Source organism: Hibiscus syriacus, unplaced genomic scaffold, assembly GCF_006381635.1.
Source record: "Hibiscus syriacus cultivar Baekdansim isolate YM2019G1 unplaced genomic scaffold, ASM638163v2 tig00008957_pilon, whole genome shotgun sequence".
NCBI classification, from domain to species: domain Eukaryota; kingdom Viridiplantae; phylum Streptophyta; class Magnoliopsida; order Malvales; family Malvaceae; genus Hibiscus; species Hibiscus syriacus.
The window spans coordinates 808,365-835,361 of record NW_024062178.1 but is presented as its reverse complement, the minus strand read 5'-3'; the positions used below and the strand labels follow the sequence as shown (position 1 = coordinate 835,361).

Sequence of the window (26,997 nt, the reverse complement as noted above, 5' to 3'; positions counted from 1 at the left end):
AACTCTGCATCAGTTCCTCCGCAAGAGGTGGGCAAAAGAGAGGAATGGGGTCCCTCGGCTTCCAAGAAAAAGAAGCAAGGGAACCAAAATATATATCTTCAAATTAATATATTCAGGATATATTATATTCTATTCTATTCGGTTCGATTCGATTCGATTTTTTTATTTATAAATTCAGTGTTGGGTTCGATTTTATCAGAATACCATGATGAACCTAAAACAAAGAACTTTGTTTCAAGCAATGGAGTCAAATACCAAAAGACAAACCCAAGGATACAACAAAAGAGTTTGGTCAGTAAATTATCTGTATCAGATAGAGATCTGTTGTGAACAAATAGACAAGTTTTCTAATCAAATGGTTACTGCGTATCTGTCAGAATTCTCCAAGATCCCACATCAAAACAGGATTAAGCTTTTAATTAAATAATGCATTGCAAATGCAGTCGGTCCATGACATGTTATGTGAATCTAGGGTCACAAATTTCATGTTTGACTCTAAAATGAAGCTGACAATCATGGTAGCCATGAATTCCCACGTCTGATACACGAATCAATTTCGAGGTATAAGTATTCACATTATCGTCATGACGTGTATTTTTACGGATAAAAGGATCGAAGCGGACGATTCCTTGTACGTCGTAACAGCATCGGGTTCGAAGGTTATATAAATGGTACCTGAAAGTTTAGCTGGACATCAAGAGGAAAGACAAGTCCAATCGTCTCTGAAGATTTAACGGAAAACGCTGCTGAAATACTGATGTCTCGAGAAACATCGAATTCTGATGAAATTCCTATGCAGCAAAGCTTGTTGTTCTCTGAAAGTCTCAAGGTACTGTTAGTGCTTGCATTTTTACATTCCTAATCAATCATTCTCCTTGTAGTATTCACGTTCGACGTATATCCGAAACGAGTGCGAGAAAATGGTACTCGAAATCCGGCATTCACACCCGAGTTTTCCGACCATTACTTTATTTCAGGACTTGAAAAATCTGAGAACACAGCTCTACTCAGCAGCTGAGTATTTTGAGGTAACCTACAGCAATGATGATCAAAAGCAACTGTGAGTTCCAATCGGAGTTTTGTATTTGCATTTACTTTTGTTCATCACATTGTTTAATTACTAAGATTTTCATATATGTGCAGGGTGGTCCAAACATTGAAAGACTATACCATCAAAGCTCTTGTGAACACAATAGATCATTTGGGATCAATGACACTCAAGGTTAACGATCTTGTGCACGAAAAAGTCGAGGCGACATCCGGAACGGAGCTCCGGGTATCTTGCATCGAACAGGTAATAAGATGGGATTATTTTCAGCACTTAGTGAAATAGTATATGTTACTAGGACTCGGGTTTGAGTTCAAATGCGGTATTATAGAGACTACAGACATGCCGAGACTATATCGACCTTGAAGGGATTTGCCAACAGTCACTAGTCGTTAACACACCGAAGTACCATAAACGGTACATCTTGCCAGGCAAACTACTCTTCTCTGTTACTCGTAATCGTCATCCTTCCCCCCCCCCCCCCCCACATTTTTAGCAATTATTAAGTCTTTTATTGAAATTTTCAGTTGGGGAAACGATTAACAGTGTTAACCGAACGAAGTCGAAATTAGTAGGATGTGGCCTAGATGATGAAGATGACTGGCATCAGTTAAGGAATGGTAGTTGATCACTCTATCCTTGTGTCGATTCTTATAAATTGGATTCGGACAAGGTTCTAATGTAGCTTCCTACTTGTAATGGTTCCTTCTAAGCTGTCAGCGCTACGATTCAAGAATCCCAGACATCTTCGGTCGCAGAAACCGGAATGTCGATCGGGTAAAGGCTAACAAACGTTACATTTCTAGTGCAATGCATTAGTAAATCATAGCTACTTAATCCGTTACTTGTTCTATTGACAGCTGCAGAAAAGTGCGTTCTCCGTCACCTTCACCGCGGCCTCCACAACCATCCCCAGTCTTTTCGTTTACGAACACCATGCCGAAGAAAGAACAAGGTCCGGATACTTTTTTCCCCCTTTTACTTCATAAGTTATGAACTCTTTGATGAAGTTTACATTCATGATCAGAGAAGCGAACAGAATCGCCACATCGGTTTCCGCTTTTACGATCTGGATCAGTTAGCAGGCCCACAACCCCAAATAAGAGCCGATCGACTACTCCGATTTCAGCCAGTGCAATGCAGCGGGTGAGCATATAAGAATTAACTAACCTGTCAATGAAGCATTGCTCAAGTCATGCAGTGCCAACTCTGCTTATAAGTTATACTATGTTCTCCCTTATATATATATATATATATATATATATATATATATATATATATATATATATATATATATATATATATATATTCTAATATGAGTTTGATTTTTGCTGTTAGTATCCATCAGAGCCTCGAAAATCAGCTTCGATGCGTCTTCAATCGGAAAAAGATATCCCCAAAGACATCGATCAGTCTCCCGGAAAAAGTAAGAGACTTCTCAAAGCATTGCTTAGTCGTCGGAAATCAAAGAAAGATGAGATGCTATATACTTATTTGGATGAATATTGAGAAAAGAGAACTTCCAAACGACTCCGTCGATAAGAGCACTTGGGAGGGGTTTTTACATAACTGACACCGTTTGATTTTAATTTTACTTTTCTGACACCGTTTGATCAATATTTCCAGAACTAGCACCCTTTCTGCTGAGTTGGCAAAGGCGCGTCCCCGGGGGCGCGCTTTACCCGTATTTTTCGCTGAGTTGGATGCCACGTGTGAAAGGCGCGTCCCCGGGGACGCGCCTTTGCCAACTCAGCAGACACGTATTTTGTTTTATAATAAATAGTTTATTTTTATTATTATTATAAATTAATAATATATTATGTAAAATGTTTCTATTATAATGTAAGAATTATCAAGTTTCGAGTATTTTTTATTTTGATTATCGATCTATTAATTTTATCAGTTAATTATTTAAATGTTATCAATCTAGTCATATTTAACGAAAATATTGATGCATAAGTTAATAATTAGTATGATTACATATTTAATCATCAAGACTTACATATTTTATAAAATTAGTCTTATTGAAAATTTAATTTAATAAATTTAAAAGTTATAACGAAAAAATTATAACTAATAATATTAAATATTATATTAAATAATTATATTAAATATATTTATGTATTTAAAAGTTAAAAAAATTTATTTAGGTGTACATACATTGACAAATTATATAAATGCAATAACATTAAATTATTAGAAATAAAAACATTCATTTAAAAACTTTAATTACATAAGAGTTAACGGTTATATGATGATACAGAGCTGGACATTTTTTCTATTGTGCCCGATGTTTCTACAATGCCCACATCGTTTTGTTCTGTTGACTTCTCCCGAATATCCATATCACAATGTATTCTAGTAGATTTTGGACGACCTGAGTCCCTCAATAGCAATGGATCTGGTACAATTGTAAGCCAAGTTTGAATCTCATTTGGGTCTCTTTCGTTTCCTATGGGCGGAAACTCAAATTCATATACCTTGAAAACTTGTGAAAGTTGGTATACGGGATCAACATAATTTTTGTAGTCCAAATGCGAATGTGAGCAAGCAGCAATGACATGAGAGCATGGATATTTGAGTGCTTGAAAGAAACCACAATCGCACCACCTCTCTTGCAGATTAACTCTGAAAGAGTTAGCTTCAATCCCTTGCAGCGGACGTGGCATTTCGGTTACACGAAACAATTCACGGGTGCGAGAAAAATTTGTAACTAACATCCCATTTGATGTAGCCACTTTTTTCTGTAAATCGGCTACTAGTCTTGGGTGGTAAATATGTCCGTTTTGCATCCAAGTAAGAGCTTGTCCACCGAGTTTTGCAAAGAGTTGACCCAAACGAAAATAAGTCGTTTTGACCAACGCCGTGACTGGTAAATGATGCGCCCCCTTTAAGGTTGAATTTATTGCTTCAGCCAAGTTTGTTGTCATATGACCATAGCGATACCCCCCCGTCATATGCATTTGTCCACATTTCTTTGCTGATGTCCATAATGTACTCGCACCCCTTCTTATTTTTGCCAAACAGCTCTTGTAGCATCGACTCAAACCTTTGAGGTAAGAGTTCGTAACCTAAGCCATTAGGAATATGTAATAGTTAATATGAAGTATAAATAAGTAATAAGAAATTGATAGAAAAATTGGGAAAAAGTAACATACCCATCCGCACGACTAACTGACGTTCATCGTTCTTCTTGTATTTTCCGTAATAGTTTGCAGCAATATGACGGACACAATAACGATGTTGAACATGTGGAGGTCTATACATTGTACCCAAAGAGTCCATTGCTGCTTTTATCCCGGCTCCTCGGTCTGAAATAATGCATAGTCGTTCCCTGGTGACAACATGTAAACGTAAATTTTTAAGGAAAAAAGCCCAAGACTCAGTGTCTTCTCCTTGAACGAGGGCAAACGCAACAGGAAGAATATTGCGGTTTCCATCTTGGACCACAACCAATAATAAAACTTGCTTGTATTTCCCATACAAGAAAGTACCATCAATTTGGACAATTGGTTTACAGTACTTGACTGCATTAATACACTGAGGGTAAGTCCAAAAGACTCGGTAAAATTGGCAGTGATCGCGAACCATTCGATCATTCACGTAATGATGTTGAGTTTCGAACTCAACAATTGTCCCGGGATTAAGTCTTTGCACAACATGAAACCAACTGGGCAGCTCGTTGTAAGAGGAATCCCATTCGCCATGAAGTTTGCAAATGGCATTCTGTTTTGCCAACCACGCTTTTTTATATGAGACAGTGTACCCATATTGTGATTGTATAGCAGAAATCAACACTGCAACAGCTATATGAGAGCTTTGCTTCACAATGGGCATGATTGCTTGACAAATAATGTTGGAGTCCAAGTTTGGATGATCCTGGTTTATACCTGTTGCACAACATGTATGAGGACCGTTGTATCTGGTTAGTTCCCATAAGTTGTTCTTCCTCTTCCTCTTTGATACACGGACCATCCATTGACATCCGTTGTGACGTTGGACGCAGTAACAAACATATTTCTCCGTGTTAGATCGATCAACTCGAGACTGAACTGAGTTACGAATATTGTAACTCTTTATTGCCATCATTGCTTCCTCCTTCGATGCGAACTCCATTCCAATATGTAAATTACCGTCATTGACTGATGATTGAAGTCCATAGTTGCCAACATCAGGAAGATCTGGAAATTCAGGCTCATACATTGCATCGTAATCAGCCTCATACATATGTGCAGGAAGTTCAGCTGGTGTTGTATTTATCGGAACGTCATCCTCGTCATCATCAGAATGTACGTTAAACTGTGGTGAGTCAGGTTCAACGAATAATCCCGTTTCAACACCATCTGCACCTGGCTCCCGAAGAGGTTCTTCTGGTGGAGATGAGGGTTCCTCCGATAATCCAATGTTGAGGTCAAATAAGTTCCCGCTTGCGTGTCCTCCCCTTGAACTTGAGGCCATTGTATCATGTGGGATGTGAATAGACTGTCGTCTCGATGGCATTTCCATATGTAAGTCGAAAACATTGGCAGATGAATGTTTGCCCCTTGAAGTAGAAGAGATGTTGCCATATGGATTATTGGTGAAGCCACGTGGGTTGAGATCATAAGCAGTTGCAGATGAATGCCTTCCTATTGAACTTGATGGCATGGTATATGGCGTTGGATCCGCCATTAATGATGTGAAATCATTACAGATAAGTTGTGTCGGGCTATCAACTTGATCAGTTTGATATGCAATGCCAAAGTGAGAGGAATATGAGAGACCACGAGTTACACGAACCTCAATAAAAGTGGCATACATTTCAATAAGAGATTGTGAACTCCCCATATGAGCATCAACCATCATAGAAACATCATCATCGTTTGAAAGCTGAAATGATGTATACGTGAGCGGAAAAAGTTCAGTAGGAAATCTGTATTGAAGTGAAGATAGTCTTCTCTGGCCTGCTACACGAATCTTTAACGAAATTTTTGTGATTAACTCCTCAATTGTGATGTTTCTCTTCAAGGTTAAGGGGATATAATGATCTGACTCAAAAACAACCCCCTCTTCAGCTTCCTTAATTTCTCCATCATACAAAACAACAGCAGAAAGACGACTCATTTTCAGAGAATTTGAGAATTTAGAGTTTGGGAATTTGAGAATTTGAAAGATTGTGAACTGAAGTTTGTTTTGAAAGTTTATAATACGTTGCATATAATAGTTTCTATAATCGGTTCACTATTCACGTGAAGGCGCGTTCCCGGGGCGCGCCTTCCATTATTTCGTCAGAGAATATTATCATTGCCCTATTATGTCATTCATGTCCCTCGGGGACACTAGATATATCAGTACCTATTATTTCACTATTCACGTGAAGGCGCGTTCCCGGGGGCGCGCCTTCCATTATTTCGTCAGAGAATATTATCATTGCCCTATTATGTCATTCATGTCCCTCGGGGACACTAGATATATCAGTACCTATTATTTCACTATTCACGTGAAGGCGCGTTCCCGGGGCGCGCCTTCCATTATTCGTCAGAGAATATTATCATTGCCCTATTATGTCATTCATGTCCCTCGGGGACACTAGATATATCAGTACCTATTATTTCACTATTCACGTGAAGGCGCGTTCCCGGGGGCGCGCCTTCCATTATTTCGTCAGAGAATATTATCATTGCCCTATTATGTCATTCATGTCCCTCGGGGACACTAGATATATCAGTACCTATTATTTCACTATTCACGTGAAGGCGCGTTCCCGGGGGCGCGCCTTCCATTATTTCGTCAGAGAATATTATCATTGCCCTATTATGTCATTCATGTCCCTCGGGACACTAGATATCAGTACCTATTATTTCACTATTCACGTGAAGGCGCGTTCCCGGGGGCGCGCCTTCCATTATTTCGTCAGAGAATATTATCATTGCCCTATTATGTCATTCATGTCCCTCGGGACACTAGATATATCAGTACCTATTATTTCACTATTCACGTGAAGGCGCGTTCCCGGGGGCGCGCCTTCCATTATTTCGTCAGAGAATATTATCATTGCCCTATTATGTCCCTCATGTCCCTCGGGGAATAACTTAAATTTAACTTCTTTTGAATGTTCAACAAGTTAAGAATAACTTAAATTAAAACGTTATGTGAAATTTGAATAAATTAGATAAAATGTTATTGATAAATTGAATAAATGTGAAGTGATAAGTTGATTGTGACATTGAAATTGTATGGAATGAGCATTGAAATGTGACATTGAATAAATTGCCAATTCACCCCCCTCTTGGTTGATTCCGTCGATCGATGAACTCAACATAAGTTGATTTTAATGTATACGTTTTAATATATATGTTAATGATAAAATCATATGTATGGATAAATTTAATTTCAATTTAAGTATTGTGAACTATAATTGGAATATAACTTTTAATTTCGAATACAATTGGAATATTAAGTTGAAATTTAATGTTAAATTTCGAATACTATAATTTATATTTTAAATTTAAATTTGAATAATATTATTTTTATTTTTATTTTAAATTTCGAATAATATAATTTGTATTTTAAAACATTTATCAAACATTTAATGTTAAATGTGAATAAAAAATAACATTAAAAAATATGTATGTCACAACCATGAAACATTTAAATAACATAACCAAATTACATAAAATTCTGAAATTTAATTATTTAAATAACATTAAATATAACTGGATCACCGATGTCGTCGTCTCGAATGAGTTCCACATGGCGGTGGTTGCCTATTTCATGGAGGATTTCTTCGTGGAACTTGTTCTTCAGTCTCCTCATCTTCACTATCATCATCAGCAGCATTTTCTTCATTTGGTGTAGATGACGCTGAAGGGGCTGAAGGGCCTGTATAAAATAACGACCCTGGAGGAGTGCTAGTAACAATCCCACCGCTCCCCGGGAACTGTGGAAACTGTGGAAACATTGGCATCGATGTATGTGATCCAGATGAAGATTGAGGTGTCTGCGGAGAAGCACCACCAGCCAAATAAGATGCATATGAAGCATATGTTGGATCATTAAGCATAGTCGTATATGCACCTCCATATGGTATAAAACCCTGCGGGCTAGGCATGTAACCTGGCGGGCTAGGCATGTAACCTGGCGGGCTAGGAATGTAACCCTGCGGGCTCGGAATGTAACCCTGCGGAGATGGCATATAAACTGGTGGGCTTGGCATATGAAGTGGAGGGCTGGGCATGTACCCCTGCGGCATCGCGAATAAGGATGTTGTGGTGGGACTGATGCAGAACCGGTAGCGCCTTCTCTCCGTCCACGCGTCGGGGGACGATGATATTGAGACGGTTGACGTCTTTCTCGGCGCCTAGGAATGTTAACCCCTCGTGCTTCCGCCGAAAGTAGAAACGGCTTCCCATTTTCATTAAACCAGTCCATATAGTTATCCGTAACCATATGACCAGTTTCAGCGTAATATTGTCGAGGGGCCAACAGTGTATATCGGTTCTCCCAAAGCGCAATCCAATCTCTGTGTCTCACCACCCAGTTAACATCTTTCTTTCCCCGTCTATCTATGTTATGCACGTCGTCTAAATTTCTAGGAGCTCCAGGAATATATTGCGTACAACCATACTGACGGAGCACGCGATCAACTGGATGCCACTCAATAATAGCATAACATATAAGAGGTATAATCGATATCCATACCTCTAATGACCCACTAAGGTGGGGTGGGATGCAAGCTTTCACTTCATCGCTCGCATAAGGTATCCACTGAAACTGAAATATAAATATACAATTCAAATAAATAAAATATTCTAATTATATCTAACATTTTAAATTAAAATATTAATAATTAAACAAATTTAAAAAACATACCTCAGACCCAGCTTTCGTATCAATAAGTAAACGAATTTACTCTAAAACAGTAGGTATACTTTTATGGTCCTTTCTTTTCATCGACCACCTATGAAATATAATATAAAACTAAATATCACCCTATTTAATTGAAAATATTTAAATCAAAATTTAGTTCGAAAATTACCTCAACAATAAGGGGAATACGTATGGTTCATTCACGATCGGGCATAAGAAAGGCATGCGGAACCACGCCCATGATTGTAGAAGCAGAAGACATCCACCGATAGCAGTTTTCTTATAATTCGTCGCCCGATACATTTCTCTAAAGAGAAATGCCAAAACTGCAGCACCCCAACTATATCTTCCAGCTTCATCAAAATCGATCAAATGCCGCAACCACATACAATGCACCTGGTTGCGAGATTTGTCGGGCATCAATATTCCTCCAATTATTCGTAGAATATATGCCCGAGCACATGCCTTTGCTTGATCCTCTGAAGCATTTTCATTTAAAACCTCAAAATTAGCTTTCAACCAAGATAAAACTATTCTACCTCCATTAAACTCTGACGGAGCAGCTCCAAGATAATCAATGCACATTGATTGCCAATCACCATCCGCCATACCACACATCATATTTCCGTCGACGGGAAGCCCCAGATGCATAGAGACATCCTCCAATGTAATTGTTGCCTCTCCACATGGAAGGTGAAAAGTGTGTCTCGGGCCTCCACCTCTCAATCAGTGCAGAAATTAGGACAGGTTCGAGTTTGCAACCGCCTATAATTGTTGCAATATACCCGAACCCAGCAGAAGCCAAATATGGCAAAATACGTTCCGGTGTCGGTATACGTGGATTTTTAATAAAAGTTTCTAAAATACGATCAGCATCCTAAATAATATATATTATAAAAAGTAAAAATTAATATAAATTCATAATAACTTTAAAATAAAAATAAATTTAAATATTAACATTAATTATAAAAATATTACCATATCGCTAAAATGTCTGGAGATATGATCAATATCCAATCGCAACAGCATTTCGTTTTCCATTATAACTGTAGACAAAACAATATAATTAGCAAAAAAATTAATAATTCTAAATAAATAATAATTATAAATATTATTTAAATAAAAAAATAATATTTACATAAATATATTAATATAAAAAAATAACTATTTAAAAAATACTAACATAAAAATAAATTTCTTACCACTAATAACAAATTTAAAACTCAAATAGTTGGAGAATTTGAGTTATATAAGAGAGGAGAAGATGATTTTGGTGTGAAGAATGAGTGAGGGTTGAGGGGGTTTATATAGGGGAGGAGGAGGGGTAGTTAGGAAAAACGGATGGGGGCATTTATGACATTTAATGGAAGGCGCGTCCCCGGGGATGCGCCTTCCACACGTGTCTGCTGATATGGCAAAGGCGCGTCCCCGGGGACGCGCCTTTCACACGTGGCATCCAACTCAGCGAAAACACGGGTAAATCGCGTCCCCGGGGACGCGCCTTTGCCAACTCAGCAGAAAGGGTGCTAGTTTTGGAAATATTGGTCGAACGGTGTTAGAAAAGTAAAATTAAAAACAAACAGTGTTAACCGAACGAAGTCGAAATTAGTAGGATGTGGCCTAGATGATGAAGATGACTGGCATCAGTTAAGGAATGGTAGTTGATCACTCTATCCTTGTGTCGATTCTTATAAATTGGATTCGGACAAGGTTCTAATGTAGCTTCCTACTTGTAATGGTTCCTTCTAAGCTGTCCGCGCTACGATTCAAGAATCCCAGACATCTTCGGTCGCAGAAACCGGAATGTCGATCGGGTAAAGGCTAACAAACGTTACATTTCTAGTGCAATGCATTAGTAAATCATAGCTACTTAATCCGTTACTTGTTCTATTGACAGCTGCAGAAAAGTGCGTTCTCCGTCACCTTCACCGCGGCCTCCACAACCATCCCCAGTCTTTTCGTTTACGAACACCATGCCGAAGAAAGAACAAGGTCCGGATACTTTTTTCCCCCTTTTACTTCATAAGTTATGAACTCTTTGATGAAGTTTACATTCATGATCAGAGAAGCGAACAGAATCGCCACATCGGTTTCCGCTTTTACGATCTGGATCAGTTAGCAGGCCCACAACCCCAAATAAGAGCCGATCGACTACTCCGATTTCAGCCAGTGCAATGCAGCGGGTGAGCATATAAGAATTAACTAACCTGTCAATGAAGCATTGCTCAAGTCATGCAGTGCCAACTCTGCTTATAAGTTATACTATGTTCTCCCTTATATATATATATATATATATATTCTAATATGAGTTTGATTTTTGCTGTTAGTATCCATCAGAGCCTCGAAAATCAGCTTCGATGCGTCTTCAATCGGAAAAAGATATCCCCAAAGACATCGATCAGTCTCCCGGAAAAAGTAAGAGACTTCTCAAAGCATTGCTTAGTCGTCGGAAATCAAAGAAAGATGAGATGCTATATACTTATTTGGATGAATATTGAGAAAAGAGAACTTCCAAACGACTCCGTCGATAAGAGCACTTGGGAGTCATCAGCCTGTTATCCCCGGCAAGGATGGAGCTATAAATTTATAACCATCTTTAATATATTTTTATTATATATATTTGGTTTAGTTTTTCGAGTCGGTGTTGAGGACTAAAGTATTAAATAAAATTCGGGTGACAAGCAAAACCTGTTGGCATCTCTACTCACTGGTAAACTAGTAATTGAAAAAGAAAACTAGATGGACTTTTGAGAGTAAGAAGAAAATTACCAGCTGAATTCCCATTGGTTTTGAGTGTCATATAAGTCTGAGACGGCGGCCATGTGAGGACTTCACAATCGGAAGTTGAGAGAATCAATGCAAATTGGGTTAATGGAAGAAGTAAGCAGTTGATCAGGCCCAAAATTATAGTAATTATTAGGGATAACAATTCAGCCCAGTCAAACTTCTTTTTCTTCCTTTTTTTCCCCCACCGTTTTTAAATCTCGGTTTGATAAAATTATATACTATTTTTTTTTATTAATACGAGGGAATTAGAAGGTGTTCATAATCTTTCCACCTCTCAAATTTAAGATTTATTGAGAGAAGAAGATTCACTTAGTCGCTTAATCTATTTTAAATAAAATATAATATAATTAACCAATTTAATAAATTTGATTAAAGTGCATAAATAGTTATTCAATGAGAGACTTATTAATAATTATAAAACGATTCATTGATTATAAGGTTTATTATAGGCTATAAAATAATCACTCGATTATTCATATGTTTCGAACTCATATATATATATATATATATATTTTTTTGTTAATAATACCAATGAATTACTATGACAGCCCATTTGTGTGGTTTAAAAATGAAGTGTCAGAAGTGGGATTTGAACCCACGCCCTCTCACGAGGACCAGAACTTGAGTCTGGCGCCTTAGACCACTCGGCCATCCTGACTTCATTGACTTTTCCATTAATAGTTTAATTAAGTATTTTAATGAAGTTGCAAGCAATGTCAATCATACGCAGATGTACTTTCAAGTTTTGTAATTTTATAACTTGTATATGTTTTTAAACTTTTAAAATTTTAATAATATTTTTAATTTTTTCTTAGTAATTCTTATATTTATTTTTTTAATATTTATATATTTAAAATAATTTTCATTAAAAGAAATAAATAAACACTTGAATTTTTAAAAAAAAAATCAATTTAATTCTCAATTTTTGATAAAAAAAAATAATTTAGTCATTTTACCATATTATTATCTACAGACTTCCTCGCCCAGATAGGACAACAAAAAAAATTATTTTTCAGTGCCTTCAGAAGATTCCAGGAATACAATGAGACTTCAATTGAAAACTAGAGATTGCTATGCGTCCTGAACCTTCCCATTTATTTCAACTTTTCATGCTTATTCTTGAAATCTTCCGAACCTTCCCATGAAATACACTTTTCATGCTTATTCTTGAAGTCTTCTGAAGATTCATTACATTCTTGGAGACTTTTGAAATTACATGTCCTTGAAACTGTAGCCATCTTCCTAATCTAAGAAATAATGTTCACGATGGATTATCTTTAAAATTATTTTCCTCAATGGCATTATTTCAACCATTTTTGTCATATCTATCATAGAGTGCCACATCAATACATCGAACCATCACACCAACGTGATTCGCTACGTCAATATTGTAACAAATCAACATTTAGTTTTGTTAGTGAAAAGACGAATATATAAAAATGAAAGTTACATCGATTTTTTTTAGAAAAACAAATTGAATGCATGGTATTAGATACCATTAAGCCTTATGACTATACGATATGAATTACTAATGGGGTTTCCAAAGAATCCATAATGGCATCTCAGTTTCTACCCGCCGTCCTTTCACAACCACCCTATTAAACTGGAAAACACAAAGCAAACAAAAATTCAGTGCTTCTTCCCACTACAACTCCTTTCCCAATTTAATGGCAGCGTCCATTCTTCTCCCCACTCCTTTCAACACCCTCAGGTGTAAGTAATCTTTATCTTCACATCACTGCAACTATTTTCAAATTACAACTAAGGATTTCCCTTATCTGAAACTCTTATGGTTCGGACATTGCTTTGATTCTTAACTTTTCTTAAAGAACTCGTTTCTGATGCATACTTGGATATGATCCTTCGAGAGAAAGAGAGAGAAACCTGTATCAGACATTCAAGTCCAAATAACATAGGTGATGAAAACTTGGATTAGATCTTCACATTGTTCCGAGTTCATCACTAACCAGTCGAAGCCAGAAAACATTGACAATGTCTTGAAGTTTCTCTTTACAAAAACCATATTCCAACCACCTGCACTTAGCAAGTGACTCCTACGACGGCATTAACGAATTTGAGAGACAGCATCAAGAGTGGTTTAACTAAGTCAAAACGGAATGAGAAAGATGATGTGTACCTTCTTCAAGCAAATTATGAAGGCGGTAAAGAACAGATGAATGCTGGTGCTGAAGGCATGGAAGAAGCTGCTATTCTTGATGTTATCCGCCTTGGCTGTCGGAAAATTTTAGGTTGTACGGTCTCTGCTCGACGTGGTAACTTTATTTTCTCTGAACCTCCTGATAATGAAAAAAGTTAACGAACCCATCTGCGATATACCCGACACCAAGTAACATTGGCTTGCACTTCGAATTATATAGCTTTGGTAAAAGCATAGCCTTAATTTCAGGAACAAATAAGTAATAATTGAACAGGAAAAACCAAAGCAATTTCAAAACACAAATTTCATGAATGCATGATATTTGAGCAATTGACTCCTGACTTGTGCTAACAATTGAATCTTCTTTTTGGAAAAAGACAAGGAACAATGAAATGCTTGATGCAATGCTCCCAATAGCATGCAGTATATATGGTCAACCCCAGACCCCACCAAAACCGAAAGAAGACTTCAACCAGAATCCAGAACCAGAACCAGAACCCGGAGATTGAATAGCTATGGTGATGAGATGTCTTGAAATGCAGCAGCACTTTGAAACTGATCATTAATCATCTATATGTTAGATTTGTCTATAAATTAAGTTGACAAGTTGAAAATTTCATCTTGGTTGGTGGCCAACTTATTGGAAATTTCATCTTGGTTGGTGGCCAAACTTTGAACATGTGAATTTCATATTTGGTGGCTAACTTGTACACATTGGAAAATTCTTTGGTAGGTGGCCAAACTTTGAACATATTATTCTTGAAACTCAACTATAAATAGGCCTAAGTATTTCTATTAGAAATTATCCCAAAAATAAGTTCTCTCTTACTCTTGTATTCTTCATTCTCCCACTTTGGGAATTCCAAAGAATTCCATTTGTTGTAATATTGGCGATATAGTGAAGTTATCATCCGGTGTGGCGCCCGAGGAGTAGACGATATTCTCGTCGAACCTCGTAAATTTGGTGTGTTCTCTCCTTTAATATTTTTTATTCGGTTCTTTTCCATTGTGTTTCAATATTCAATAGTTTGACAGGTTTATCCGCTGTGCAACCTTTGGTGATTTTAATCTTGACATTTTAGGTCAATTTTAAAACTACGTTCGTGTGGGAAATAACCCGTTTTCCCCAACAATTGGTATCAGAGCTTCGGTTGAGGTTATCCTGGTGGTTCCGTTGCTGAAAAGATACAGTTCGTGATATTGAATATTGTTCGTTAGAATTAAAATGCCAAAATACGGATCAGTTGAGACATCAAGCTCTTCATCTGGACCGGTGAGGAGGGTGATGTCAAATGCAAATTTCTCGGTGGAGTTGTTCGATGGATCCGGTCATTTTGGCATGTGGCAAGGCGAGGTGTTAGACGCTTTATTCCAACAAGGTCTAGACATCGCCATTGAGGAAGAAAAGCCTGAATATATGGAGGAGAAAGAATGGGGAACAATCATTCATTTGGCGTGCAGCATGATTCGATCTTGTCTTTCCATGGAGCAGAAATATGGCTACAAGAACGAGACTTCTGCAAGTAAGATGTGGAAAGCTTTGGAGGAAAAATTCCTGAAGAAAAGCTCTCAGAATCGTCTCCACATGAAGAAAAGATTGTTCAGATTTGATTATCAACCAGGCACCAGTATGAATGAACACATCACTACGTTCAATGAGCTAGTGGAAGACTTATTGGGCATGTATGAAACCTTCAAAGTTTAAGATTTGGCTTTGATGTTGTTGTCATCTCTTCCAGATGAATTTGAGCACATTGAGACAACGTTACTTCATGGTAAGGATAATGTTACCCTTAAAGATGTAATGTAACTGCTGCTTTGTATAGTTATGAACTCAGGAAGAAAACCAAGAAGGAGAGCAAGTATGAAGCAGCGGAGGCCATGGTGGCAAGAGGTCGCTCGAAAAGTCAAAAGCCAAAGTGGAGAGGGAGATCAAAGTCGAAGTCCAGACTGGAAAAAGATGAATGTGTCTTTTGTCATGAGAAAGGCCATTGGAAGAAAGATTGTCCGAAGCTAAAGAAGAAAGGAAAAGTTGCTCCAGATGCATGTGGTGCAGAGCATAATGCACATGACTCTGACATATCATTGGTTGCTTCATCAACAACATTCCATTCCGATGAGTGGATATTAGATTCGGGTTGCACCTATCATATGTCCCCTAATCGGGAGTGGTTCTCCGATTTAGTGGAACTAAATGCAGGAGTTGTTTATATGGGCAATGTCAATGCTTGTAAAACTGTTGGGATATGTTCAATTCGATTGAAGAATCAAGATGGATCAACTAGAGTTCTGACGGATGTCCGATACGTGCCCAATTTGAAGAAAAATCTCATATCGTTGGGAGCCTTAGAATCCAAAGGCTCAGTAGTCACTATGAGAGATGGAGTTTTAAAAGTCACATATGGCGCACTTGTGATGATGAAGGGCATCAGGAAAAATAATTTGTATTACTACCAAGGTAGTATAATTATTGGAGCAGTTGCAGTAGCTTCTGGAGGTGATGATTTGGACGCAACCCAGTTGTGGCATATGCGGTTGGGACATACTGGAGAGAAATCCTTGCAAATTCTGGCAAAGAAAGGATTGTTGAAAGGTGCAAAGGCTTGCAAATTGAACTTTTGCGAGCATTGTGTTCTGGGAAAGCAGAAGAGAGTGAAGTTTGGCACCACTATACATAATACAAAAGGTATTGTAGATTATATTCACTCAGATGTAAGGGGTCCTTCAAAGACATCGTCTTTGGGAGGAAACCATTATTTTGTAACTTTTGTATATGACTTTTCCAGAAGAGTTTGGGTGTATCCGATGAAGTCTAAAGATGAAGTGCTTCAAATTTTCCTGAAATGGAAAAATATGATAAATAACCAGACTGGTAGAAAGATCAAACGTCTTAGGACGGACAATGGAGGGGAATATAAAAGTGACCCATTCTTTGACGTTTGCCATGAGTATGGTATTGTTCGACACTTCACTGTTAGACATACACCACAACAGAATAGGGTGGCAGAGCGTATGAATCGAACACTATTGGAGAAAGTTCGATGTATGTTGTCTAATGCTGGGTTAGGCAAGGCATTTTGGGCTAAGGCTGTGACATATACTGGCCATCTCATTAATCGTCTGCCGTCATCAGCGATAGGAGGAAAAACACCATTGGAGGTATGGTCTGGAAAACCTGCTACTGATTATGATTCCTTACATGTATTTGGATCCACTGCTTATTATCATGTGAAGGAATCCAAGCTTGATCCGAGAGCAAAGAAGGCTCTCTTTATGGAATCACCTATGGAGTGAAGGGATTCCGCCTTTGGTGTTTAGACACCAAGAAGGTAATTTGTAGCAGAGATGTTACCTTTAATGAATCTGCCCTAGTAAAGAAGGTAACAAGTGAAGTTGTCCAGACAAGTAGTACTCCGCAGCAGGTGGAGCATACTCCAAAACAGGTGGAGTTTCAGCAGATGATGATCCCAGAAGTTGATGCAGCTGATTCTTCAACTCCAATAGAAGAATCAGAAGATGAAGAGGTTCAAACCCAAGAACCATTGGAGACACCAGAAACACTTGCAGTTACAAGGCCAAGGAGAGAAATTCGTAGACCTGCTCGATTTGTTGATATGGTGGCCTATGCTCTTCCAGTTGTTGATGATGATATCCCTATCACTTACCAAGAAGTAATACAAAGCTTGGAAAGTGATAAGTGGAAAAGTGCCATGGATGAAGAAATGTAATCTCTCCAAAAGAACGACACTTGGAAACTGGCACAATTACCGAAAGGTAAAAGAGCCATTGGATGCAAGTGGGTATTTGTAAAGAAAGATGGATCTCATAACAAGAAAGATGTTCGCTACAAGGCACGGTTGGTAGCTAAAGGCTACGCTCAAAAGGAGGGAATCGACTACAATGAAGTATTTTCCCTTGTTGTGAAGCATTCCTCCATTAGAATATTGTCGGCCTTGGTAGCGCAGTTGAATTTGGAGCTAGCTCAACTTGATGTAAAGACGGCTTTCTTGCACAGTGATTTAGAAGAGGAGATCTATATGACACAACCAGAAGGATACAAAGATGGTGGTCGTGAGAAATGGGTTTGTAAGCTGAATAAATCGCTATATGGATTGAAGCAATCTCCGAGGCAGTGGTACAAGCGATTTGATAGCTTTATGAGGAGGCAAAAGTATACTAGAAGCAAATATGATCATTGTGTGTATTTGCAAAAGCTCAAAGATGGATCTTTCATTTATCTTCTCTTGTACGTTGACGATATGTTGATCGCTTCGAAAAGTCAAAAGGAGATAGAAAAATTAAAGGCTCAGTTGAATCAAGAGTTTGAGATGAAAGATTTAGGTGAGGCCAAGAAGATTCTTGGTATGGAGATAAGCAGAGATAGACAGAGAGGGAAGCTTTGTTTAACACAGAAGCAGTATCTAAGAAAGGTATTACAATGTTTTGGCATGAATGAAAATACCAAACATGTAAGTATCCCATTGGCTTCTCATTTAAAACTTAGTTCTCAATTATCTCCTAAAACTAACGAAGAACGAGTGTATATGGCAAAAGTTCCATATGCTAATGCAGTTGGGAGCTTGATGTATGCAATGGTGTGTACGCGTCCTGACATTTCACAAGCAGTTGGAGTTGTGAGCAGGTACATGCATGATCCTAGAGAAGGACATTGGCAAGCTGTGAAATGGATTCTACGGTATCTCCAACAAACCGTGGATGTTGGTTTAGTTTTTGAACAGGATGAAACACTTGGTCAGTGTACGGTTGGATATGTTGATTCCGATTATGCTGGTGATTTGGATAAGCATCGATCAACTACTGGGTATTTGTTTACTCTTACTAAAGCCCCAGTAAGTTGGAAGTCTACATTTCAATCTACGGTGACCTTGTCTACTACAGAGGCAGAATACATGGCAGTTTCAGAGGCTGTAAATGAAGCAATTTGGCTTAACGGGTTGATGGAAGACTTGGGAGTTGTTCAAAGTCACATTAGTCTCTATTGTGACAGTCAGAGGGCTATTCACTTAGCGAAAAATCAAGTCTACCATTCAAGGACTAAGCATATCGACGTGAGGTATCACTTTGTGCGGGAGATCTTTGAAGAAGGAAAGATTCTACTTCAGAAAATTGCGACATCAGAAAATCCTGCAGATATGATGACCAAGGTGGTAACAGTAATCAAGTTCAATCATTGTTTGAACTTGATTAACATCCTGAAAGTATGAACACCTTCGGGTGTGTGGCGCTTGTGAGCGCAATTAGAGGCACTACAAATTTGGGGAGTTGAAGAAGTTGAGTAGGCTTGGTAATTTCAAGCCAAGGTGGAGATTTGTTAGATTTGTCTAGAAATTAAGTTGACAAGTTGGAAATTTCATCTTGGTTGGTGGCCAACTTATTGGAAATTTCATCTTGGTTGGTGGCCAAACTTTGAAAATGTGAATTTCATATTTGGTGGCTAACTTGTACACATTGAAAAATTCTTTGGTAGGTGGCCAAACTTTGAACATATTGTTCTTGAAACTCAACTATAAATAGGCCTAAGTATTTCCATTAGAAATTATCCCAAAAACAAGTTCTCTCTTCCTCTTGTATTCTTCATTCTCCCACTTTGGGAATTCCAAAGAATTCCATTTGTTGTAATATTGGCGATATAGTGAAGTTATCATCCAGTGTGGCGCCCGAGGAGTAGACGATATTCTCGTCGAACCTCGTAAATTTAGTGTGTTCTCTCCTTTATTGTTTTTTATTCGGTTCTTTTCCATTGTGTTTCAATATTCAATAGTTTGACAGGTTTATTCGCTGTGCAACCTTTGGTGGTTTTAATCTTGACATTTTAGGTCAATTTTAAAACTACGTTCGTGTGGGAAATAACCCGTTTTCCCCAACACTATATCCAGTAACGTGCAATTTAACCGCTGGAAACTGCTCCAAGGCAAAAAAAAAAAAAAAAAAGATGCTTCTATCGACATGTTGGCCATGTACAAACCGCAAACCACCGAGCTAACAGCCTTGTCGGTCTCCTCCAATGACAGGCAGAGGTTTATCAACTTCTCTGAAAAATCATATTTATCACTTCCATGATTAATAATGGAATCTGACCCCATGATGATGATGCAAGAGTTAGTGACAACTTCAGTTTTCGGACAATGGCTATGACTTGACACATGCAATCCCAGACCCTCAACTCGACAGACCCAGATGCATGGACTTCCCAAAAGAAAATAAACATGCTGAAGCTGAATGGCAACACCACCCTCCAACAGAAATGGCACGAGTAATGGCCAATTTGGCCCATTCAGCCGATTCTTTAATCATAAGGTCTTCAGAAGACAAGCATTCGCTTTAAAAGTCTTTGCTCGAGACGGATTGCTGTATCAGAGAAGCAGCATGACTGCCTAACGTATCAGCAAGATCTCCAAGGACACCAAAGGCAGTCTTCATGACCACATCATCCCTGAGGGTATATAAGGAACATATGAGAAATGTTAATAACCACACGTCAAAAATTGAGTAAAGAGTACCTTTTAGAAGAACTCACATGTCTTTCTCCATGTATATGCCATCTAAGAACTGGAGGATGTGAGGTGCATAGGGAATCAAAAGCTTTCGGAGAGTTCTTAAACCCTTGAAAAATTCCAGAATATGCCTCCAGAATTCCATTTCTCAGGGTATTTATGTACTCTATCCATTCATCATCCCCTGCTGTATGATTAGACAACTCTGCAGCACTCTGAAGGGCAGACATGGCCCACATTAAGTACTTTTCAAAATACTCTCCTACTGCCAATGCAATGTCGCCAAAGCACGAAAATATAGGAGCCTTCACAGACCGATGCAACTGGTTGCTCGATAAATTCTTGAGCAGTTGTGTCATAATCCCATCACAGTAAGGAACAATTTTGGCCTCTAATGCCCTGCAAATATCACCCACAACACCAACTGTGACAGCACAGACTTGGTACTCTTCAAAATTCTGAAGACCCGTATCAAAGTACCTATAAATTCCGGCATATACTTCAAAAATTCAGGCCCTGTTGCTTAAGTAAGGGCTCCGATTGCAAGCATGGCCTCCTCATGCACAGTTGCACTTCTACAAGCAAAAACCTTAAGGATTATCTGATCTGCATACTGCACGAACACATACTCGCTCGATTCTGATGAACCAAGCTTCTGAATAATGACCTGTAAGCACCCACAAAGAAGGCCTTGCAGTTCACTCTGCTTCTCCTTTTCATCAGATGACACTTTATGGCCCTCGAGCGTGTTATGAAGCTCCATAGTAATACCCTAAACCCTAAATCCTAACACTAACCCCGATGCCGCTCTTTTCGGCCATGATCACTGCCGCCGGTCCTTGCCATCATCCTAGTTATATGTCGATGTAGTTGTCGCCGATTGGTCGTCAGAATCGCATGGGAACGCGATTTTTATCCTAGGGTTCGTGGGGTATAAAACGTCTCGATGTCGATTGACCGTCGATCGGTTTTGATTTCATAGGGGTTTTTGATCACCGAAGGGAGGTGAGGTCGAGTGGAACTTCGTCGACGGCAAAAGGCGACAGTTGACGTGGGTTTAATGGTTGAAATGAAGGTTTTTAATGTTTTGGGATTATTTCAAAATTTACTTGTTTTCTTTTTTAAAAATATATAATTTTATTTTTTAATTATATAAATATTTTTAAAATTATCATATTGTGACATGTGTCACTTGATGGGGAAATTAATGCTTTTGCCGGTCCGATAACTAAAGTGATAACGTTTATAATATTAAGCATCTGGACGGACCAAAAAATACTATAAACACCTGTTCGAAAAAAAGGGTATAGTTTAAACACTCATATAAGTATTAAGCCTTTTAATTTATGATAATTTTGAAATCATTAAAATTAAAGTTATGATCTTTTCTCTTTTTTTCATTTGTTTAGGACTATGTTAGTTTTGAAATTAAGAAATTTAAGGCTTAAAAGTCATTTTTCTGATTTAATTAGTAAAATTAAATCTTAATTTCCTAATATTTATGATTTAGTTACTTTTTAAAATCATGTTCGTTTTAAAGTTAAAAAAACTTAATAGTTCAATCTTGACTCTAGACGATAATTTTTCGTCCCTCTCCTTAATAAAAACGACTTTTCCTCGTTCTTTGAGATCTCTCCTATCTCCGACACCAGATCACTCATTTGCTCTTAAACACTCGTATTGGAGAGTTTTGTTCACCCTTACCAACAATTTTCCGCCCAAATTAAAAGAATTGAAGTACCTGCAATAGTTCTCAAGTATATTCGAATTAAACCTACCACCTCAAATTTGAATAACAAATTATAAATATGTCGAGTGCATGAAATGAACGTTACTGTCAAATACAAGAACATGTGCTCATTCCAAATTGCATGTATACTATCTGAACTTTGAAAGAAAATGTATACAGAAAGGAAAGGCAAAGCAAAGGACATGTGAGTGCATGGTATTTGAACAATTGACTCACAATTAGGTAACAAACACTTATACAAAAGCAGCAACGGAGCTTTAATGCAACTCAAGCACTGAATGGTATGTATGTATGTATGTATATATACTCGGAGAGAAACATGCTGACGTATCCAACAAAAATAAAAAGGAAATGGTGAAAATGAAATGCTTCACTTGGAGATTGTTCTCAAGCTGCTGCGGATTTTTGAACCCTAGGCCTGATATTTACTTGCAGAAAAACAAACCAAGGGCAAAAATGATGTCGGTCTCGACACGAGGGGTGTTCATGGACAGCAATCGGAAGTGACCAAAGCTACTAGTTAGTCGGTACAGTTTGACGCCAGTCGTTCAGAGGACCAAAAGATACTCTTTCTCCTCGACTTCATTGGGATGAACATCAACTTCTTGGAAGCCACCCCAATCTGCTTCCATGTCAAAAAACAAATGGAATCTAAACCCGTGATGATGATGATGCAAGAGTTAACGACGACTTGAAGACCAATAACAACTTCTGTTGTCTTGAAAATGGTGAAGACTTGACACATGCAAAATCCCAGAACCTCAACTCAACACAGACAAATGCATGGGCTTCCAATAGAGAATATAAAATGAGGAATGGCAACATCATCAAGCAGAAATGGCACGAGCAATGGCCAACTTGGCCCATTCGGCTGATTCTTTAATCATAAGGTCTTCTGAAGACAAGCATTCATTTAAAAAGTCTTTGCATGAAACAGATTGCTGAATCAAAGAACCAGCATGACTTCCCAATGTATCTGCTACGTCTCCAAGGACTCCGATAGCAGTCTTCATTACCACATCATCCCTACAGGAAATATAAGCATAACATAAAAAAGATTGTTAATAACCACACTCAAAAGATGAGGCATTCGATAGAGTAAGAGTCTAAAATAGTATTATTTTAGTAGAACTCACATGTCTTTCTCCATGTATATGCCATCCAAGAACTGGAGGATGTGAGGTGCATAAGGAATCAAGAGCTGGGTTTTTGAAGAGCTTTTAAACCCTTGGAAAATCCCAGAATATGCCTCCAGAATTCCGTTTCTCAGGGAATTTGTGTACTCTGTCAATTCATCATCTCCTGCAACATGGGTAGATAACTCTGCTGCTCTCTGAAGAGCAGACATGGCCCACATTAAGTACTTTTCGAAATACTCCCCAACAGCCAATGCAATGTCACCAAAGCACGAAAATATGGGAGGCTTCACAGAACGATGCAACTGATTGCTTGATAAATTCTTGAGAAGTTGTGTCATAATCCCATCGCAGTAAGGAGCAATTTTGTCCTCTAATGCCCTACAAATATCACCCACAACACCAACTGTGACAGCACAGACCTGGTACTCTTCAAAATTCTGAAGACCCATTTCCAGGTACTTATAAAACTCTGGCATGTACTTAGCAAAATCAGGCCCTGTTGCATAAGCAAGGGCTCCAATTGCTAGCATGGCCTCCTCATGCACAGTTGCACTCTTGCAAGCAAAAACCCTTAGGAAAAGACCCATTATCTGCTCTGCATACTGCATGAACACATGCTTGGTTGGTTCTGATGAACCGAGCTTCTGGATCATGACCTGTAAGCATCCACAAAGAAGGCCGTGCAATTCACTCTGCTTCTCTCTTTCATCGTATGACAGTTTCTGCCCCTCAAGAGTGTTATGAAGTTCCATCATGATGACGGGCACCAGTTGCAACACCAATGGAGATGTCTCATCAGTTGAACACCTTACCACTTCGTTCAATGTCTCATAGGCAGCTGTTCTCAGCCGGGATTCCCCGGCATCTTCTCGGTGAGTGACAGTGAGAAGGGACTGCACAATTTCCTGGAAAAAGGGAACTAAAGGGGATGAAGGACCCACCTCCTTATAACCTTGAGTTAGAAAATAGAGAGCACCACAGGCCTTCTCAGCAACATTTGGAGTGTCCTTCATGCTCTGTCGCAGAACTATTACTATTTGTTGGCAATTTTCTTGAGTGATGATAGGTAAACCAATAGCTGAGCCATGAAGGAATTCAAAGATCCGCCCAAGGGTCCAGGCAGTAGTGTCTTTGACATGGCTATTGGGGTCCTTTATCAAAGCACTTAGCATATAGTTTAGGGCAACATTCACAAGAGGTATTAATTTTTCAGGAGAAGGGCCATCCAGGATTGAACCAAAGGCATAAGTTGCCGCCTCCCTCTGCCTCCAATCTGGTTTTGTTATATTCTCCTCAATAAAAGGAACAACAAGAGGGGCTATATCATCTCCTACAGTCCGTGCAACCAAACCAAGACAAGTTCCACCAGCCATTGCAATATTCCAAGCCCCTTCATCCTGATCTTGATTCTCTTCCTGCTTCAACAGCAACTCCAACAGCATAGGAACAAGAGCAGGAAGAGCCTGCTTGATGAAGTAAAAGCAAGTAATATCAGAATCTCCATTAACACCTTCGTATTCTTCCAAAATATCTATCTCCTCGTCACATATTGAACTCCAGAATTCAATAGCTTGAAGAGCAACAGATTCATCATCTTCCCTCACAGCCTTCGCCGTAACATTAAAAATATCTTGAATATAAGAAGCGAGTTTTTCATAGTAAGTTGATGAAATAGAAACCAAACACTCAAAAGCTGCCTGCCTTATCCTCATGTCTGAAGATTGGGTTGCCTCACATACAACTCTCATTAGATAATCACGCTCCCTGTCATTGTTGAAATTTGCCAGAGCAAATCCCAGTGCATTATTAAGTGCTCTTGTCGCAGCAAGCCTCACATCAATGTTTCCTTCCGATGCACTCATACCTTGAACTACAGCCGTAAGTATTTTATTTACTTGATCTTGATCAATAACATCAGGAGAGACGTCCTCACACAGATATCCAAGAGTCTCAAAAGTAGCTTGCTTCACATGAGCTGGGGACTGATGAACATTTGATAAAAGAGAGCCTATCAACTCAAGCCACTGTTTCTGTGGCAACTCAATGCCAGCAACCTTCGCAATGACTTGCGATGCAGTTGATCGAGCATCCGACACTGGAGAAGAAATGGTCTTAAGTAAGCATGCCTTAATTTGGCTCTTTGCATTGTCATCCAAAAACAACCATCTTTGAACAAGCTCAAACTTCCTGTGTTGTTCCTTAGCATCCAATGCATTCTTAAGTATCAAGCCTGCTAATTTACGTGTTTCCACAGGCTTCTCCTCATTTGCCAATTCTCCAGAGAGTGACAGCAAGAAACCAGGAAGGTTTTGCTCCTGAAACTGTTTCAAGCTTTCTTCAGCATTCTTTCGTGTAGTTCCATCAATTGACTGTGCATTCAAAAGCACCTGTGTAACTTCCATCACCTAGTATTTGTGAAAGTATTAAAAAATATATCAATCAATGAGAAATCAGACAATCAAAATCAAACAGTAAATCATAAATTTTTATAAGCAAAAAGACATCATACTAAATGGAATGGTCAATGAAAAATAGAACATAAAATTAAAAAGTCCGATACCAATAGGCAGCCCTAGTGTCATCTCTATTTACATACAACTGATATGAAAACTTCAGTATTCAGAATTTCGGATCCGTTGTGCCCAATAGACATTAAAAAATAAATTCATTGAAATTAAACAAGTTTCCAGATCAAATTATATTTAAATCAGTATCACTTACAAATTCACCCATTCAAGAACTGTTTAATAAAATATATCTAAAATTCTAAACACTCCAAGTAATACTCTACGAACAAAAAGAATCCGATATTATAAAAAAAATGAGAGAGCAGATCGAGTAATTCACCATTGAATACTCAAAATCATTCGCTAAAACCCTAATTCCAAAAATCTAAGTACATACAAAAACAAAACCACTTAAAAGCCTCGAAATTCTATTGGAAATTTACCTTCCACCGATCAACGAGAGCAAAAGCGGCTGCTATGATTAAAACCCTAAATGATGATAAGAGAAATGATTTTTTTTTAAAAAAATGGAGGAATATAAAGCAGAAGCGGGTGTGGGAGCTGTACTCAGATATTTATGGTACTAAACAAATCTGAAATTTAGATTACTTATTCTTTAAGTAAAAGGGGAGAATTTATTATTTGGTTGCTATTGGTCCCCTGTTTAAATGGCCCCCACTTGTGTAGTTGACCAACTTTGATTTGCGAAAAGTCATCCTGTTTAACGGCTTAGATTACCTTTACCGTAAAGTTTTTTGGCCTGATGAAAGCTGAAACTTCTAAGTAGGGGAGACTCTGTGATCTTAATTCTTAGGCTGTAAGTGCATTTCTAACGTCGAACTATGACAGAAAATTTTATAAAAGTTTAAATTAAAAATTGTGAAGAATTTCAAGATTATTATTCTCTTTAAAAATAAAAAAATCTAATTAAAAATATTTTTCTTAAAAAAATTAAACTGAACAAGAATTTTAAAACCTTTGAAGAAAACTAAATTAAAACTTTTAAAAATCTAAAAGGTTAAACGCAAATTTTTAGAAATCTTAAGGATCAAGATCCCATCGACCTCTGCTAAATTTTAATTTGATAAATACTGTCATCAAACAAAATCAATTACATTATACTTTTTTTTGGGTGAAAGGTTACAGCTAATTACTGTCTATCTGGAGCCATTTTCTCTGCTCCGATTCTTTCGATGACTTCAATTCCAAATAACAAACATACATTCACGTAAATCATTATTTTGA

At 38.1% G+C, this 26,997-nt stretch overlaps 3 protein-coding genes, 1 non-coding gene and 1 pseudogene across 4 annotated transcripts; 2 read left to right on the top strand and 3 right to left on the bottom strand.

Moving 5' to 3' along the window:
* The first annotated feature begins 1,148 nt into the window (after positions 1-1,148).
* LOC120202649 (protein ABIL2-like) lies at positions 1,149-2,674 on the top strand. Its single transcript, XM_039203066.1, has 7 exons — positions 1,149-1,294; positions 1,380-1,479; positions 1,576-1,668; positions 1,762-1,825; positions 1,909-2,003; positions 2,076-2,194; positions 2,387-2,674. Exons 1-7 carry the CDS (start codon positions 1,211-1,213, stop codon positions 2,555-2,557), a joined length of 726 nt encoding a protein of 241 aa, XP_039058997.1. The 5' UTR covers positions 1,149-1,210; the 3' UTR covers positions 2,558-2,674.
* Positions 2,675-10,482: 7,808 nt separating this feature from the next.
* Positions 10,483-11,427, top strand: LOC120202650 (protein ABIL2-like). Its single transcript, XM_039203067.1, has 5 exons — positions 10,483-10,553; positions 10,647-10,710; positions 10,794-10,888; positions 10,961-11,079; positions 11,224-11,427. Exons 2-5 carry the CDS (start codon positions 10,700-10,702, stop codon positions 11,392-11,394), a joined length of 396 nt encoding a protein of 131 aa, XP_039058998.1. The 5' UTR covers positions 10,483-10,553; positions 10,647-10,699; the 3' UTR covers positions 11,395-11,427.
* An 830-nt stretch (positions 11,428-12,257) lies between these two features.
* On the bottom strand, positions 12,258-12,341 carry TRNAL-CAA. The gene has a single exon. It is a non-coding gene; the product is annotated as a tRNA-Leu (tRNA).
* Positions 12,342-19,972: 7,631 nt separating this feature from the next.
* On the bottom strand, positions 19,973-21,119 carry LOC120202570 (annotated as a pseudogene).
* A 1,122-nt stretch (positions 21,120-22,241) lies between these two features.
* Positions 22,242-26,304, bottom strand: LOC120202647 (importin subunit beta-1-like). The gene is made up of 3 exons (XM_039203064.1): positions 26,196-26,304; positions 23,243-25,650; positions 22,242-23,132 (listed from the first exon to the last, which is right to left on the bottom strand). Exons 2-3 carry the CDS (start codon positions 25,645-25,647, stop codon positions 22,934-22,936), a joined length of 2,604 nt encoding a protein of 867 aa, XP_039058995.1. The 5' UTR covers positions 25,648-25,650; positions 26,196-26,304; the 3' UTR covers positions 22,242-22,933.
* Positions 26,305-26,997: the final 693 nt, after the last annotated feature.